The sequence below is a fragment of the Coccomyxa subellipsoidea genome (genome assembly GCF_000258705.1).
Source record: "Coccomyxa subellipsoidea C-169, whole genome shotgun sequence".
In the NCBI taxonomy this organism is placed as follows: Eukaryota; Viridiplantae; Chlorophyta; class Trebouxiophyceae; family Coccomyxaceae; genus Coccomyxa; species Coccomyxa subellipsoidea.
In genome coordinates, this window is record NW_005178042.1 from 1065931 (window position 1) to 1082812 (window position 16882).

A 16882-nucleotide genomic window follows, 5' to 3' on the forward strand; every position below is an offset into this window, starting at 1 on the left:
AGGGACACGCGCTTGGCTGGGAGTCAGAATCGTGCAGAGGAAGATCATGAGGATGACCAGGCAGGCACAGTGAGACGTGCGCCGCCTTACATAGAAGAGTTGTAAGACTGCGTTCGTTACATACAACTCATTGCATGATGCAGTTGTGCACTAAAGCTGCCTGCTGGCACTGCCTACCCTGTGACGTCATCTCCACAGCACGTGGCAGCATGCAAAGCACACTGACAAGTCATTAACAGCTGAGTGCTCTCTGTGCAGGCAATTGATTGAATGTTAACCTATTTCTTACAAATGTGTGCTGAAATGATATTTCAAAATCATCGATCTCTGTCCTGGCTACAACATTTGCTGGTTTCGGGAAAGGAGTGCGTCTTTGCGTAATCACACTCGTGATTTTGTAGAAGTGCAATGCTGTGGGTTGATAAGGTGATTCCAAGAGCCGAACTACTCATAAAGACATATCAAATTTAGAAGTTCTTCCTTGCCGTGCTTTTAATTGTCTTGTTATGAATGCATGTCGTTCATCATCTGTCACAGTTCTCGACTGTTGTTTGCATGCGCACAGTACCGCCCTCGGACGCTAGATGACTTGATCATCCACCAGGATATTGGCGAAAGTCTTAAAAAGCTGGTATCCTCTCCTCCTATTCTGCCTTGCACAATGATGAAAGCTGCTGACGATGCTTCACTGTCCTCATCTTGTGGCTCATTGTGGTCGAAATTTGAGTGTCAAACCATCTTCTGCCTTGTGAATGCAGGTCACTACAGGCGATTGTCCCCATCTCCTTTTTTATGGACCACCTGGGGCTGGCAAGAAGACTCTGATCCTTGGCCTTTTGCGAGAAATATATGGAACAGCTGTCGAGAAGGTAGAGAGGCCCGGATCGAAATGCGTGGATAGGCAGTGCCCAACCAATGCAGCGACCGGATTCTTCCCCAACTACCACCTTGCATGTCTGATGTGTTTGCCATGCCAATGGTGCAGATCAAAGTTGAGACGAAGCCATGGAAGATTGAGCTGCCCAGCCGTAAGCTAGAGATAGAGCTGACCACGGTGCAAAGCAACTACCATGTGGAGCTGAACCCCAGTGATGTCGGCAACCAGGACCGCTATGTGGTGCAGGAAGTCATCAAAGTAGAACTCCACTGCCCATCTTCCTTTTCATGATACCAATGACTGACTGTCACGCTGATGCCCTTGTTCCTTTTGTCCTGCTGCGTGTCATAAGTAGCATATATCTAGGGGATATTGTACTCTGCACAATTGGATGTTTGGTCATGTGCATACCCAGCAAGTGTGAGGGTTGCATGCGCAGGACATGTGCAAGAACCGGCCGTTGGAGCTAAAGGGGCAGCGCGGCTACAAGGTGCTGCTGCTGAATGAGGTGGACAGGTTGTCGCGCGAGGCCCAGCACAGCCTCAGGCGCACCATGGAGAAGTACTCTGCCACTTGCAGGCTCATCTTCTCCTGCTCCAATGTGTCCAAGGTGTGACCTCATGCATGTCTCAAGGGTGTAATCTTCACAAATTGTTACTTCATGCCTGGCCCTGACCTTGGCCCTGCCTTGTCCTCCTGCAGAGGTCATTTGGCGCATGATGTGCACGTCACATGCATGGACTTAATTTGAATTCCAAGTAAATCGATTTGGTCCTGCTGCAGGTGATCGACCCCCTGCGCAGCAGATGCTTGTGTGTGAGAGTGCCAGGCCCGACAGGCTCGGAGATACAGCACGTCCTGCAGCATGTAGCGCAGAAGGAGAACGTGCAGCTGCCAGATGCACTCTGTCAACGCATTGTCCAGGTAAGAATCCCGGACTCTGGCAGAGGATGTGCTGGGGGCATGTCCCTTGCTGACATGCATGCGCTCGTAATTGTGACTTCTGTTCGGCTGTGCATGCTCAAGAGCACAGTCTTGATTCAGCCTGTGTGCATTGCAGATGTCTGACCGCAACCTCAGGAGGGCGTTGCTGACTCTTGAGACTTGCCGTGTGACTCAGTACCCCTTCACTGAGGCCCAGTCTGTGCAGCTGCCGGACTGGGAAATGTACATCCAGGTCTGCACTACTGGGCCTGACCCTGCTGTCCAGTAGTACACATCCCTTTGTGTTCTCCCATGTGGTGTTGCATCAGACAATGCCCACTATATCACTACTGCATGCAAGGCATTTTTTCCGTTCGCATGAATGGTTGAGTGAAGAAGCAGATTGTGGGTGCTCCGTGCAGGAGATAGCGGCATTCATTCTGCAGGAGCAATCGCCCAAGAGGCTGTACGAGGTCAGGGGGAAGCTGTATGAGCTGCTGGTGAACTGCCTCCCGGCTGAGCTCATCTTGCGCACTTTAGCTATGCAGCTCTCTCGCAAACTTGACGACGAACTGCGCCACAAAACCATCGAGCTCGCCGCCTTCTATGAGCATCGCTTGCAGGTAAAAATTTGCTCTTATAACCCCTTTTATGAGGTGTTCTCCTGTGCATGCATGAGTTGGCCCGCGATGTCTGCCACTGCATGCAGAATGCTTGGACACCAGCTGGTGCATTTATCAAGGTGTTGGAGGGTGGATGGTGAGGAACAGTATTTTCTGACTGCTGCATCGCCCATTAATGATTGCAGGAGGGCCAGAAGGCCATCTATCACTTGGAGGCGTTTGTTGCAAAGTTCATGAGCGAGTACAAGTCATGGAGCATTGCTGTGCTGGGCTAGACGCTGGCTCATTGGCATCTTTAATACTGATTTTTCCAGAATAAAATACGCTATTACATTCTTTGCGCGCGATTGCAAGCAGCAAACAGTAAGTTGTGATTGTTGCCACCATTCTGGGCACACTGAAATAGACATTATGAAACGGCCTATTTACAGAAGCAATTCTGCTTGTTCTCAAAGTCCAAATTAAAGCTTCACAATGTTGTCTTGGACCTGACAGTAGGCAAACCCATACCTTTGGGCCAGCATCAGCACCTAGACCAACATGGATCACACGTCCAAATCCAATAAACTTAGCTAATAGTCGGAGGCACCCTGAAGCGTGAAAAATTGGAGTCGAAGGATGAGCTGCGGCTGATGGAGGCCCTTTGGCTGCCAGGGAAGCTGCTGATGGGCATAAGCTTGCTGCTGCCCATGAACTGGGAGTGCAGGTTGTAGAAGACGCTGAGCAGGGACAGCAGCATGGGGCCCACAATGGCCCCCTGCAGCGGGTTGTCAAACGTGTACATGCCCCCAATGATGCCCAAGCCCGTCAGGTATGGGTGGGAACCTGCAAAATAAGTCCAGATCAAATATGCTGATGCAGAAATCAAATCTAACTAGTCAGGATCCCGTCAGACAGCTTATGCTCACGAGCGCAACACTGTCTTTACACTTTATGTAAAAATTTCTTAAAAAATGGTTACCTGGGATCTCTGAAAGGATGATTTCATCGGCCAGGAACCACGCCCCAAAGTGGGCACCAAGCAGCAGGACAGCAGCCAACACACGATCCTGCACAAAGGACACATTCCTTCCTCTTAATGAGACAAGCTCATTTCAAAGTCTCTGAGCATGGACGTCTCAAGATTGGGCCGACAGGAGTGTCATGCATTGCATGCAAAGAGATGAGCACCTGGATGACGAGCTGCAGAGCAGCAGGCACTGCCACGAGCCAGGATGGGATCAGAGGGAGCATTGCAGTCGCCGCTGCCGCCACTGTCGTGGCATACACGAAGTGCACGCGGAATATGCGCAATGTCAGCCAGGTGAAGCCGGCATGAAAGAGCGCCAGCTGCACAAACCAAGCAAGCAGTCAGCGCTCAAGCTTTCATATGTTCAGATAAAATCTTGACCCTTGTCACCTGACTCGGCAAACTTGGCAAATTTTTAGCAGGATCATGCAAATTTTTATAACTGAGAGAAAGGCCACAAATTCAACCATATGATTGTGTGGAGCTCCAAGTGATAAAGTGGCAGAAGGGCCTTGAGAGGAAGGCCACAATCTCTCCGATTTTGTGAAGTATCTAAAGATAGAGTGGCAGAAGGGCACCTTCAGCGCGCAGAGAAAAACGCCGCGCAGGGCATCAGAGAGCGCTGTAGCAGCCTGCTGGCGCCCGTTGTCCGACAGCGGCAGCAGCCGCACCGCGTACAGCAGCGGGTCCGCCTCGGCCGCGAGCAGGTAGTACAGCAGCGCAAAAAAAAGCGTGAACTGCACGCCCGCTTGCACCACCCCTGCACAACACATTTCCCTGCAGTCACTGAAGGCGGCCCCTGCCACAGCTACCCAGCAACAAGAGACAATGCAATGCATTCCCATTCAGGTCACATGCAACAAATATTGCTTCTTCTAGGAGTCAAGGTAGCCCTCTCTTCAGACAGAGCTGACCCATCATGATTCATCATAGGATGAGCATGATAAACACTCACAGGGGACTTGTGGAGGAGAAAAGCGTGTTGAAGGAAACACTTGCCTAGTGAGTACCACAAGGGGCAACACCCACCAGATGTCGGTGACATCCTTCTGACATCAACCAAAATTCCATGGCTCACAGAGCAAATGTGAGGGCGCACCAACGCCCAGGCGGAGAATGCCGAGGCCGCTCGTGAAAGCGACAGCAGTGGTGCTGCCGAGGCCGCTGAAGATCACCGCTCCGGCGGAGCGGCCGAGCGCCAGCAGCGGCTCCGAGGCGGCCGCCGCAATGCGCTGCAGCGCGTTCAGCTCCCCCGACGACGCCTGCCCCTTGCCCGACATCACCTCCCTTGCCAGTAATATCGCATCCCTCGCCACCGCCTGGTGCATCGCCCAGTCAGTCTCAGCAATGTCTTGTGAGAGGTGCTGCGATGAGCACAATTGTAGCCTAGTCGCGAGAACAAAACAGAATCTGAACAGCTGCCTCTCCACTGGCTCTCCCTTATATCCAACGCCTGCATGTGATCCGCCTGCCAGATTCCCTTGTGCCGTCAAATCACAAATTCCAAATGATCTGTCAAAATCACTGGTCTCTGCAATGGCTGTGCTTCAAATTTTGCAGAATAGAGGAACCTGAAGGAGCAGCACTGACCAGGAGCTCGTGGAGGCCCTCCCTCAGCTGCAGCTGCCACATGTCGGCGTAGGCTGCCTGAAGCCGCTGCATCAGCTGGCGCGCAGCTCCGCTCTGCACCTGCGCCGCTCCCGAGCTATCAACCCCAGAGCAGCGGCTCAGCAGCCGCTCTGCTGTCTCCAGCTCCTGCTGGGCCACCTCATCCTCCCTGTGCCATGACTAATGCCGGTAATTCAGACACTAATTGGAGAGCAGCACCAGGCAATGAAGCAGTGGGATACGGGTATAGGAACCTGTTCTGCAGTGGGCCAGCCTCAAGCAATCATGGACTGAGGTGCTTTGCTTAGAGCAGGATGGCTGGTTGGGGCGGGTGTTGCGCACCTGACAGCATCTGCAAGGGCTGCCTTTGCCATCTGCTGTTCTGCATCAGCTGCAGCGACTGCTTCCTCCATTTCCATGGTCCTTTCACTGCCTGCCTCCTTGTCTTTAGGTGTGATGGCTTCAGCAGATGAGTTGCTGGGTGGTCTGCTCATTGGTTGCTCATACACCTGCAAAGCTGCTGCTAAGCTCTCTTTCTTCCTTCTCACCTGCAAGCACCAAAGCACCAGTTTTTTGTCAGCATCCCTGGTTCATGGCCTAGTAAAACTACCTTTCGGAAGAGGCGATCTAAAGAAGGGAAAATATGTGGTACCTCCTCTGACAGGTACTGCAAGCGGGCATCTGTGCTGCGTGCATGCAGCTTGGCCTTCACCCTGGCCACCACCAGAGCTCGCCTCTCTCCTGCGCTGCAGGGCTTTGGCGACCGGAGTGTTGCAGAGACCACCTTCAAGTCCTGCATCACCTGTACCACAGCACACATCCCTGCTACAGCCCAGAAGAGCATGCATTATGCACTAGCTTTGCAGCAAGCTGGAATGTGAATCACGGAGTGAGTATTGAGCGTTCATTACCAAAAAGGTACTCACCTGAGTGAGGTTGTTTGCTCGCACAATCTCATCCACTTGGGCCTCAAGCCAGGAGTAGACAGATGGCACGTTGCGTTCTGTCGCTGTCATGAGAGTCCCTTGCCATTCTCGCAGCCACACTTGCCAGTGCCTGTGCCCCTGTAACCCACCATTTGTCGCTCTTGCAGGCCCACAAACTACTACACTCTCATGACAAACACACCCATTGCCTGCATTGTTGCACAGCGTCAAACACAGAGGTTGCACAGTGCTGCTACCTGTCGTGCCAGCGCCGTGTGCTGCTCACTGCTGCTGGACTTCAAGGACCATGTGGGCAGCGCCTCAGTGACAGCCAGCACGGCTGTCCTGCCCTCCTGCGCAATCTGCAGGCCCACAAAGGTGCCAGCTCCAACCGTCCCGACAAGCAGGCCCACAATGAGCCCCACCTGCCCATACCCCAGCAGCACGTGAGCCACTGGATATTTTAATCTGCAAATTCATTTGTTGCAGGCCTCATAATCTGTTTGATGGGAGACATTGTGTGTCTTTGCCGTTTATATGAGAGCACAGTGGCCACAAGGGCGTCACCGCTACCATGTCCTACATGACAGAGTTCCACTATTCTGGTGGCATATAAGCATGCATGGGAGGTGGTGGCTCTTCACCGTGACCAGGGTGTGCATGCTATTGTGAAGGCTGCGCCTCACAGCAGCATCCACAGCATAGTACATCCTTTTCAACGAGTCCCAGCCAGTCAACAGCAGAGTCTGTGCAAACAATAAAATGTCAGCTGCCAAACCTTTGAGAATAATGCAGGCACAAGCACCCTTGCAACTGCTGTCTGCACAGAAGGATGCATCAAAGGGCAAGTGTGCAAGGGCAAAGCCGGGGGGGGGGTCATTGCCTTTGAAGAGGAGCATCTCTGCTTCAGAGTGTTGCTCAAGCTGCTGCGTCTCCTATCTGGATGTAAGCTGACCTCTTCCTCTGCCCCTCTGGTCACATCCATCTGCTTTCTGCTTTCACTCGCCTCCTGCACGCTGTCCAACTCCTGAAAGGAAATGGACCTTCCTTGCTTCCCATCAGCTTTTGGCTCATCCGGCAGGCTTTCCTTGGGAGACTTCTCAGGCTGCTGAGATGGGGACTGCACCCCTCTGTTGCCGTCACTGGCCAAGGGCTTTCCCCGCTCGCCTCTGGAGCTCAGGCGCCTGATGAGGCTCCTGGGGGGGGAGTCCCATGTCTCAAGGGGCGAGCCCTGCATCAGGTACCAGTGGGCGACAAAGTACAGGAAAGGCACCAGCCCCAGTGCCATCAGCAGTGTGCCGCACACCAGCACCACCTGAAGCGCCGCCATCCAGGACCGCACAAACCTGTCCCAAGGCACACACTCCACATGAGATATGCTCCCATATCCCGATCCACAGACTACTACATTGTTTCCCAGCGGATCCCGCCAGGCTCAGCTGTCCGCATTTGCCAGCGAGGCACTTTCCGTGCATCTATATCTGCAAGAGGAGTGCAGATAGTGAACCGGAATATTGTTGTTCACTACCACAGTAGCTTTTTTTTTCAATTCCTCTATCGTTCACATACATCCTGCATGCGTTCTTATCCAGGCAGCATGGAGGCAGTGGCCTGCACATGGGGAGGGAATGGACCACACCAGCTGGACAGCTCATAGAGCAGGCAGGCGCGCAGAAGCCACCGGAAGAGGGCCTGAGCTCGCTGGTGCGCCCTGTCCCGCTGGCGCGTGGCCGGCAGTGGCTGAACACGCCGCGAACCCCGCCGCTCTGTGCTCCTGAGCGCCTTGAATCCCAACCTGGCGATGGCTGACAGCGCCCCCAACGCCTGCAGACAGACGATGTTACATTGCCAAATACGAGCACATCTAGGGAGAAACACGCTGTTGAAAGCACTAGAAGCATACGCTGTATATCAAGAGCACAGCATCGAGCACCTTGCAAGCGGTGATTCCAAGGGACAGTGAAACATTGCTGTGCTGCAAACAGACAGCTTGAGCTGTTCCATGAGCTTCGTTCTCAATGAGGTAAGCGCCAGTGTGCTTGGTCAGTATTGGATGGTACTGGAGGGCGAGCTGAAGGTCGTGCCTGGGCTGAGCTGGATGTCTGGGACGCAAGCTTGCGCCGGCTGCGGCCGCGCTTGGTTGAGGCTCGCCGCGGGTCTGGGCTGAGGCCCCCAAATGCGCTCCTCCTGTGCAGCCGCGGCTGCTCGCCGGCCTGGAGACCTGATGCGGGCTTTGTGTCCACGGTGGGAGACGCAGGGGGCTCATCGGAATCTTTGGCTGCTTGCCTTGCAGCTCGCGAGCTTTCAGCCTGCACGGAAAGGTCCTGTCAGGGCAAGACCTGCTAGGCCATTCAGCACAGTTGGCGACATGCTTGTGTAAAGCATGGCACCTTCTCTCGGCGGGAGTCTGCCTCAAACTCCAAGGCATATTGCTTCCACCTCTTCAGGATGTCCACAATGTCTGCGGCTGTATCAGTAATCACGCGCAAGGGTAGGAGCAGCAATCCGACGCTGAGAGTCAGCAGCGTCCTGTGAACAAGAAGGACATTCTGAGCGGGGTAAAGGTAATCTGACTAGCACCTTCTCCAATTGTGATGACATATTTGGTAGACATGTCTGAAGTTTCCCTTCCCTCATTAAGGGAAGGTAAAGGTTGTGAGAGGCAAGGTGGATGAAGGGCACCTCTCTTGCACCAGCCGCTCTTGCCAGAACTGCACAAGCCATCCCTTCAAGTCCCTCAGTGCCACACTGCAGAGAAGGGCCCAGAGCCCAGCATCCCTGAAGCCACTGAGGACTCCCCAAGCGCACACCAGTGTAGCTGAGAGTCCGTTTGCGAGACACACGCCCAGGGCGTACAGCAGCAGTTGCGTATACAATGTGTTCTGGGAGTCGTTTTCATCGTCGCTGGTCTCCCCAGCAGCCTCAGGTTCAGGTGTGCATGACCTCCTCATTTTGCGTTCGGCATGCCGGAGTATTGCTCATCATCACATGCTCTGATACACAAACAGAAGCGCATTGTGAATTGCTTGATGAAGAAAATAGTAGGCTGTAATCATAGCAGAGGCTGCACTTCAGCTTAAAGCGACGGTGATGCTTGCAAATGTGCCAAACAAGGACTTGTGCCCAGGTGCGGCAAAAGAACACCGTAGTCAAGCAGTGATTATGTCAATAAGCCAGGACGTGCTTGGATGAGCACCTCTCGCCTTCCTTGCTCCGCACAATTCCGAGAAGGAGCCTAATCAATGTCGCGGGAGAAGCTTCCTGACGTGGCAGGGAAGCTCCAAGAGGTCTCGATCTGTTCAACCTTGCATGCAAAGCAATGACGCCTCAAATCTGGTCTCGACGTAAAATCAATTTGCAAGAGAATTCTTGGTGCAGCCTGCATCAGGTGCAGGTGTGACGGCTCGGTGTCAGTGCTTCGATTTCACCGTTGGACATCGCATCACTGATGCTTGACGATGGACGCCGAGCCTGATGCAGAGACTGGGCTCCTGGTATCCAAAACAGAGCCAAAGAAGTCTGCTTTGTCCACCATCAGAGCCTTGCACCTTGTTTCCTTGAAGGACTTTGACCATGAAAGGGCGTGGGCGAGGTACTGCAATGCTATCTTTCGGGGTGCTGCCACCGGTTTCTGCCTTCGCGGTGGATTGCACCTCCTCAAATTCATTTTCTCCATCATCTTGAGTCGTAAGAAGAATGCCAGGACACAGCCAGTGTCGGACATGATCGCAGACACTCTGCGCTACACTGGCTTCTTGGGAGCATTTGCAGGCATCTTCGTGTCTGTGGACGAAGGCATAGCCGCTTTGTTCGGGAAGGAGCGGTGCGTGGATGTGTCTGTGGCTGTCAATGTATGTATATGAGTTATTAGAAGCCCTAGCAAAGGACTCCATCCTCTGAGGACGTTCACACTTGCTGGATCTTGTAACCGCTGCAATGTGCTGTAGAACTGCACGATGGAGAGCATTTCTCGCCGGAGCTCTGGCAGGACCATCACTTCTATTGACAGGGTAATTTTTCATGCAAGATGGCAACAATGGCCTCTCCCCGACCTCGAGGAGTCCATTTTGGCACCTTTCAGCTTGGGAATAGACTGACAAGACTGCATGCTTTAAACGTGCCTCATTATTCCTTCCCATTGGCCATACAGACCATGTTTGCTGTCACTGAACTGATGCTGCATGCAGGCCCAAGACGCGGCACAACAGCCTGGCCATCTACATCCTGCTGCGTGGCCTAACACTCCTAGTGCGCTGCGGCAACAAGCCGGACGCACCGAAGCCTGTGCAGCGGCTGCTCACCCCGACCCGGTGGCGCCACGGAGACACAGCGCTCATGTGCGCATGCACGAGCCAGATCGGCTACTCCTGGATCTGCAAGCCCCAGACGCTGCCAGCCACCTTTGTGCACTTCCTCAATCACCACGGCGGCAAGGAGCTCTGGTTCTACAAAGCTGCAAGGGTGCGCTGCCACTAGCAGCAGTTTACCAGCACCAACATGCATGATGTGACCTCATTCCAGCCCAGCCGATTATGTTTGGGAGCATTAGCAGTAGATTGACCGGTGTGCGCTTGCTCAGGAACTGTCGGAGCGCAACTGGCGAGGCATCCCGCCTGGCCCACTAGAATCACTGAAAGGCACAGGTGGGCACTTGGGTGCAAATTCTGATACCATTTCGCTGCTTGTCCGATTAGTATCTGCCTATCACTTGTTTGCAGTCACCAGTGCAAACACAAGTTCTTTTATGCAGAGCATGAGGGCACAGTCGCCACTCATCCTTGTGAGTGGGCCCATGAGGGCGAGACCTGCTCATACTCCGCCGCCAAATTCTTTCCTGGAGCGTATCTGCGAGCCCTGCCAGTCTACCTGCCGGTCTACGTTCTGCCAGCCATCCTTGTGCACAGGTGCTGCTCAGATCTCCCCCATTGCCACTCTCGTGTAACATGTGCCCATGCAGTCCAGCAGACTCAAGTGAAGTTATATCAAGAGCTCTAGATGAGCATGCTTGAATGATGTGGGGTTGCTTGACAGGAAAGCGCTGTTTGAGAAGGATGGGCTGGCAATATGGGCCAAGGTGTTCAAGGGCGCTCTGCGCAGCAGCGCCTTCCTGGGCCTGTACTGCACGCTGTGCTGGCGCGGCGCCTGCGTGGGCTTCCAGGCCACCCGATCCGCATCCCCTCCTGTCATCGCCGCCTCCTGCTGGACAGGTGGCTCTCTACCTGCTGACTTTTGCTGACAGCAGTAACTCCACGTGTCAATATCCATGATGCACTGTGTCTAGGAGTGCACAAGACCCTTTTGACCCAGAAAATGGGTGCAAGTGGCAATACGGTATATTGCAATTCTACTGAGCATGCACACAATGGCATCAGCACAGGTTGCCAGCATGCAAGGATCCAAGCCCATCCATCTTCTCGTCCGGTGATCAGTTGTCTAAGTTGCCTGCCTGTAAATGTGCCATGATTTTGGAAGTGAACATTGCCATGCATCATGATAGCGGCGTTCCCATGCGCAGGCGGGCTGGCGACACTGGTGGAGAAGAAGTCGCGGCGCATGGAGCTGGCGATCTACTGCGCGTCGCGAGCGCTGGAGTCGTTCGCGCTGTGCCTGGTGGAGTGGGGCCTGGCGCGCCGGCGTGACGTGCCCAAGCGCATCGATGTGCTCATGTTCTCCGCCGCGGCCGCCGCCATCATGCACTGCTACAGCGACGGCCGCGGCCGACACCGCGACGTCTTCCGCTCCAAGTACCTCAACGTCCTCGACTTTATCTTCGGCAACACCGGTGCGCGCGCGCGCGGCCCGGCCGCCCCTCATGACCCTGCAGCAAATTTTTTGGAGCCATGGGAGCAAGCACGATGTCATCTGGCTGAGTGACAAGGACCTGGTTTGTGGCAGTGAGAAGTTGGAGCCCAGTTCGCAGTGGCAAGGAAGCATTGCCTGTGACATGATGCTGTAGTGTGATCAGGCATGTGGGGCAGCTGATTGGTGTTGCCTGCCTTGTGATGTGTACATCAATTGAGATTTTGCAATGTCTTGCAGGTGTGGAAGAGGGCAGGATCTCACACCGGCCCTCCACCCAGGACCTGCTGGCTCAGGCACGCCTCCTCATCCTTGCTGCATCCCTGCCGTGCATCGAGCATTGACACCTTGATGCTCGTCAAGATTTTCAGCATGAGATCTTTCTGCTAATTTGGATTTATGCCGGGCAGGTGCCGATGGTGGATGCTGCGGCGTGGCGGCAGCGTGCGCACAGCATGGGCGGGTCCCTGGTCAGCAACCTGGAGGTCCTGGCCGGCAAGGACATCGGCAGCGCCGACTCCCCGCGCGCCGGCGACGGCGACCACGCCGGCTCCATGCTGCACTTTGTCTCCGGCTCGCTCGACCTCGAGGTATGCGGCTCGCTCCTGCCTTCATTTTCCTCTGTGATGCCCCTCCCCTGGGATGCCCGCACAGCAGTGCGGATATTGCCCCTCCCCCATCACTGTGGATACCTTGCTCAGGGCTGAGGCATGATGTATCAGCTCTTGCGGGCATGCGCATAAACAGGGTTCTTTTATTGGTGGCTTTTTCCGGGCATCTCTGGAGGGGAAGGGGTTGTGGAATTGTTCTGCCTGCCAAATGAAGCTGTGATTGCACAGCAATAGCTGAAGTGAGGACGTGGGCAATGCAGGTGGGCAGTCACTCAGGGGACGGTCACTGGCGCAGCTCGCTGGATGGGAAGGACTTCCGGGAATCAACACCGGGCCCCAGCGAGCGCTCAGAGGAGACCGACAACTCCTTCACCTTCAATCGCCTGCTGCAGGGGCCCATATCCATGCACCCGCCGCCGCTGCTGGAGGCGCAGAGCTCCGACTCCGATGCGACGCCAACGTTCGGCGGTGGCCGCACCTGGCAGCTGCGCGGCAGCTCCCGTCAGCCACAGCCGCGCACGGCGCAGGCATCCGACGGCGTGCACTCTCAGCGCATTGTGGAGGGGGATGAGACCCAGGACGATCCGCAGGAGTCGCCCTTTGCAAGCGCCAAACAGCAGGGCCCCTGAGATGGCTGGTCCTTCAGGAGAAGCTTTGCAGCAAAAGAAGACCCTGTCAAGTGGACTGGAGTGACAAAATCTTGAGAGAATGCAGCGGTGCGGGACTGGTGATAGTGAGGGCATTGTAATCTTGGCGGAAAGCAAAGTCATACAGCATAGTGGACAATGCAAAGGCATTTCTTCTCCATGCTGTTGGAAGTGCGGGAGTGAGAAGTGCTGCTCAGTTCTCTGAAATGTCTGCCAGAATTGGAAGCTTGCGTACTGCTTGAGCATGCCGGAAAAGCTTGCAAGAAGTCGTGTGTGAGAAGGACTGCGAACAGAAATTTCAGAGAATCCTGACTGCGCAGAGGGTCTTGAGCAATGTAGATATCTTGTACAATAGGGTCTTGCTTGAGACTGGTCCAATGAATGCATTTAGCGTGTCTTGCCTGGTGAAAAAGGCATTTGCAGCCAATCATATAAAGCCTGTGAAGTGCCAGTATTTGAATGTAAAAGTCGGATGCTGCTTGTAATGCAGGTATGGCAGATAGAACGCTTGCAAGATTTAAGTTTGCGCATCCATTACAACAGCATCACATAGTGCCTGCTGCAAATCCCTCAATCAGAGCTTTCTCTGTAGAAGGATTATACGACGCTGATCAGAAACCTAATTTAAAGAATCGAGACAGGAACGCAAGACATAGCTAGATACCTAGCTGATGACCTTCAGACCTACACGGCAAATAAGGCAACATCTACAAAGGAGACCCGGTCTGAATGTACAAGGGGTGAGCACTGATATATGCCCACAGTAGCCCAGATGGGAACAGGTACACTGACGCTTTTCAAGGTACAGTCCACAGACTGTCTCTAATAGGGTCTAAAATTACCCACCAGCGCTTCATGCCATTCCTGCCAGGTTTGTCTTCTCATCTTAGGTCCAAATCATGAATATTGTAAGATTCAATGCACCAACTGCGGTACATCTTATTGCTGCATCACTCTGGATAATCCCATGGCACCACCATGTCAAATCTCAATCTGCAGCCATCCTTCCACTCTCTTGCAAACATGTGACCAATATTGGTCAAGAATGGCAGCGAGCCTGCTTCACCCCACTAGAACAGTACTGAAACCCATAGAAGCAAGGTGCTAAGCTATACAGAGCACTTCACTCCAACAGGATCCTAGACTGCGTGGTGCTACACACAGAGCAAGCCTGCCTTGTAGTGCAAATCTGTCTGCATCAGAAGATCCTGTCTACCGTGGCCACTCGGCCATTTCTTGCAACCTTCAGTTGCTCCCACTGAAGGCGCGAGCCTCTACTTGGCATCAGGAATGATGCCCAACCCAAACCTCAAGCAACGCTCATCTCCCGGCAGCGATCACTGGCTTTGGCGAGAGGGCCCTTGCCAACAAGAGGAGTCCAACAACCGAATATAGCACCCAGCAGCAGCGTCAGCTTGCTCAAGACACAATCCAGGCACATGCGATGCCCACTGTCTCACAAGACAGCATACGCCAGCAAACCAGCATTGCCGCTCGACCCAACAGGGGGGCGGTGTCTGAGCCCACAGAAGATAGAACGAAACGCTACTTCAAATATTAATCCTGTGCGTCCTCAGATTCCTCCTCAGTCCCAGTTGTCCATCCACAAAGACTCAGGGAACACTCGGGTCGGTGACACCTTGATGCTGCTGGGCAGCTTCAGCTTCGACAGGTCAGTCCCCTGCACAACAAACACTCCTCTTCAGAATATGACACCAGAAAGGAAAGAGCGCTTTCATTGTAATCAAGAATAGCAGGGATCAATGTGCATGCAGTGAGCTCGCACGAGCAATAAAGCGGGTAGAGCTAGGCAGCAGAAATAGACAAAACTTATGGTTAACTTTACTGTGAGCCTCGAACTGCGTCGTGTCTGCAGGACAAAAATTGCCTTTTGGCAGGAAAAGCGTGTGGTAATAATAAAAATGAAAAAGTGTGCAGCCAAGGGTGACTGATCTGCTCACCATGGGCAGCTTCAGGGAGTCGGCAAACTCTGCAGCCCGCTCGTGCAGCGGCAGGCTCGTCTTGTAGATGCTGTCTACAAACTCGGCCGCGCGCTCGTGCAGCGGCTGCGGCAGATTGTCAGCGTACTGCTGGAACGAGTCCATGAACGAGGTGGGCTCGATGGTCGGCGCATGCGACAGCGTAGACAGAAACGCATTCCAGAAGATGCTCACCACATTGTTGTACAGGATGCGGTGCTGCACAGCAGAGAGCGCATATGTTAGACAGTGCACTTCAAAAATCTGTGGCCACCGTGACTCATTACAGACCACTTCGAGTGCTTCAAGCAGTCTGACACGCAGGTCATGAAGCCAAGGATGGCATTGATAGAGACAGGGGAGAAAAAGGATAGAGAGAGGGAAAGGGAGCAGCATACAAACCTGTGTTGGCACAAATTTAAAGTTGATGTAGTGTGCGGCAGGCCACAGCACATAGTTGGCCACCACAGTCTGGACTAGCTTTGCCTGTAATCAGAGCACACATTTGTCACAGAAGTATGGTATACGTTCAATGCCATGCAAGATAGATTCAAATCGTCACTGTGGACAAAGTCATAGATATTATATCTTTGCAGCATACCTGGATGGTGGATGTGATGAGCTCTGGATGGCCCTCGACAGTGCGCAGGAAAGCAAAGTAGACGCATGTCATGACGGGCGCCCACAGCAGCTGGTCGGCCGCTGTCTTCAGCAGCACTGCTGCATTGCACTGAGGGTCGTTGGGGTACACAAATTTGTCCAGCAGCTTGTACCACATGTGGCCGATCGGCCCGTCGACAGTCAGTCCGTAACTCCCAAGACGCAAACACCTGAGGCACAGATGTTTGCTCAAAAATTCTGAAAGAGCTCCAGGACTCAATATGTACAAAGAATCACTATTTTTCCAGCACAAGGTATATGACATGACTTCAGGGCGCATGTTAGGGCAGACAGCATGTCTTCACAGCGTGTAGGAAGTTGAAAAGCAGTCACACACCTGAGAGGGTTAAAGGGCCTGCCCTCCATCCTCTGCGCCAGGAAATCACCGAGCATGAACCCAAACAGGCTGGTCAAGGCCTTGGTGGGAACGGGGTCTGTCTCAACTTTGCGGGAGTAGTTCCTCCAGACCTCCCCAACCTGCATCAGCATGGCCACTTCAACGGCTGCACTGGAGAACATGAGCATTTCAGGACAGAAAGGGCATAGCAACACTGGCAAATAACAGGTAGATGACACTGTTGCATGTTGCTGATATTTAAACAGTGCATCGAGGGTATATGCGCCTGACCCACAACGGGCTAACAACCCATAGGACACCGCGGCAACACAATGCAGGCCTCGGCGCTGCATGCGCTATGTCAAGTGTGGACGAGAACGCACCGCATCTGTAGCAGCATGCAAGGAGATTCCTCTGTGGCCGTCAGGTTTTGCCCGAACAGCATCAGCGCTGGTACTTGCGCCCTGAACAAAGTGCGACGGTGCCATGGAGTGCTCCAGGCCTTGTCGTTCCGGTGACATGTGTCTGTGTCTGGAAGGGGCAGCCAGAGCCTGGACAGGACCCCTGGCGGCCAGGCGACTCGCGCGCGCAGGGCGCGCCTGGACCGAGCATTGCTTCTGGACACGGTCAGACGGCCCGCTCTGCAACAGACCGCTCCGTCCGAGAGCAGTCATGGTGCAATGCAGGGGAAGGACTAGGCTGGGACTGTGAAAGAAAAGTGGTAGCAGCCCAGATCGAAAATCAAGATATATGAGAAAGCGGACGCATTCGTTGCAGCTTCTTGGGGCCACAGAAGGCCTTTGTTGCCGAGGCGAAATATCTAAGGTCAGGGTCCATGTCATTCCACTGGCCACGCTCGAGTGGCCCAAAATTCCCGAAATG

General features: G+C 53.8%; 5 protein-coding genes across 5 annotated transcripts; 3 read left to right on the forward strand and 2 right to left on the reverse strand.

The window, feature by feature from the left end:
• Nucleotides 1-408: 408 nt before the first annotated feature.
• COCSUDRAFT_11028 (P-loop containing nucleoside triphosphate hydrolase protein) lies at nt 409-2699 on the forward strand (the record flags this gene model as incomplete). Its single annotated transcript, XM_005651709.1, has 9 exons — nt 409-426; nt 566-631; nt 759-869; nt 986-1135; nt 1317-1487; nt 1661-1801; nt 1938-2054; nt 2224-2424; nt 2610-2699. 9 exons carry the CDS (start codon nt 409-411, stop codon nt 2697-2699), a joined length of 1065 nt encoding a protein of 354 aa, XP_005651766.1.
• A 293-nt stretch (nt 2700-2992) lies between these two features.
• On the reverse strand, nt 2993-7297 carry COCSUDRAFT_38953 (hypothetical protein; the record flags this gene model as incomplete). The annotated part of the gene is made up of 11 exons (XM_005651710.1): nt 2993-3249; nt 3386-3473; nt 3595-3753; nt 4012-4193; nt 4533-4752; nt 5024-5210; nt 5384-5589; nt 5652-5843; nt 5968-6105; nt 6225-6392; nt 6923-7297. The coding sequence occupies 11 exons, from the start codon at nt 7295-7297 to the stop codon at nt 2993-2995; spliced, it is 2172 nt and encodes a 723-aa protein (XP_005651767.1).
• Nucleotides 7298-9309: 2012 nt separating this feature from the next.
• COCSUDRAFT_26596 (hypothetical protein) lies at nt 9310-11841 on the forward strand (the record flags this gene model as incomplete). The annotated part of the gene is made up of 7 exons (XM_005651711.1): nt 9310-9790; nt 9915-9977; nt 10155-10428; nt 10547-10610; nt 10718-10871; nt 10999-11174; nt 11483-11841. The coding sequence occupies exons 1-7, from the start codon at nt 9426-9428 to the stop codon at nt 11839-11841; spliced, it is 1455 nt and encodes a 484-aa protein (XP_005651768.1). The 5' UTR covers nt 9310-9425.
• A 341-nt stretch (nt 11842-12182) lies between these two features.
• On the forward strand, nt 12183-13006 carry COCSUDRAFT_55246 (hypothetical protein; the record flags this gene model as incomplete). Its single annotated transcript, XM_005651712.1, has 2 exons — nt 12183-12356; nt 12638-13006. The coding sequence occupies 2 exons, from the start codon at nt 12183-12185 to the stop codon at nt 13004-13006; spliced, it is 543 nt and encodes a 180-aa protein (XP_005651769.1).
• A 1603-nt stretch (nt 13007-14609) lies between these two features.
• COCSUDRAFT_55247 (hypothetical protein) lies at nt 14610-16612 on the reverse strand (the record flags this gene model as incomplete). The annotated part of the gene is made up of 6 exons (XM_005651713.1): nt 14610-14705; nt 14986-15222; nt 15406-15489; nt 15605-15833; nt 16001-16140; nt 16520-16612. 6 exons carry the CDS (start codon nt 16610-16612, stop codon nt 14610-14612), a joined length of 879 nt encoding a protein of 292 aa, XP_005651770.1.
• Between the last annotated feature and the right edge of the window lie 270 nt (nt 16613-16882).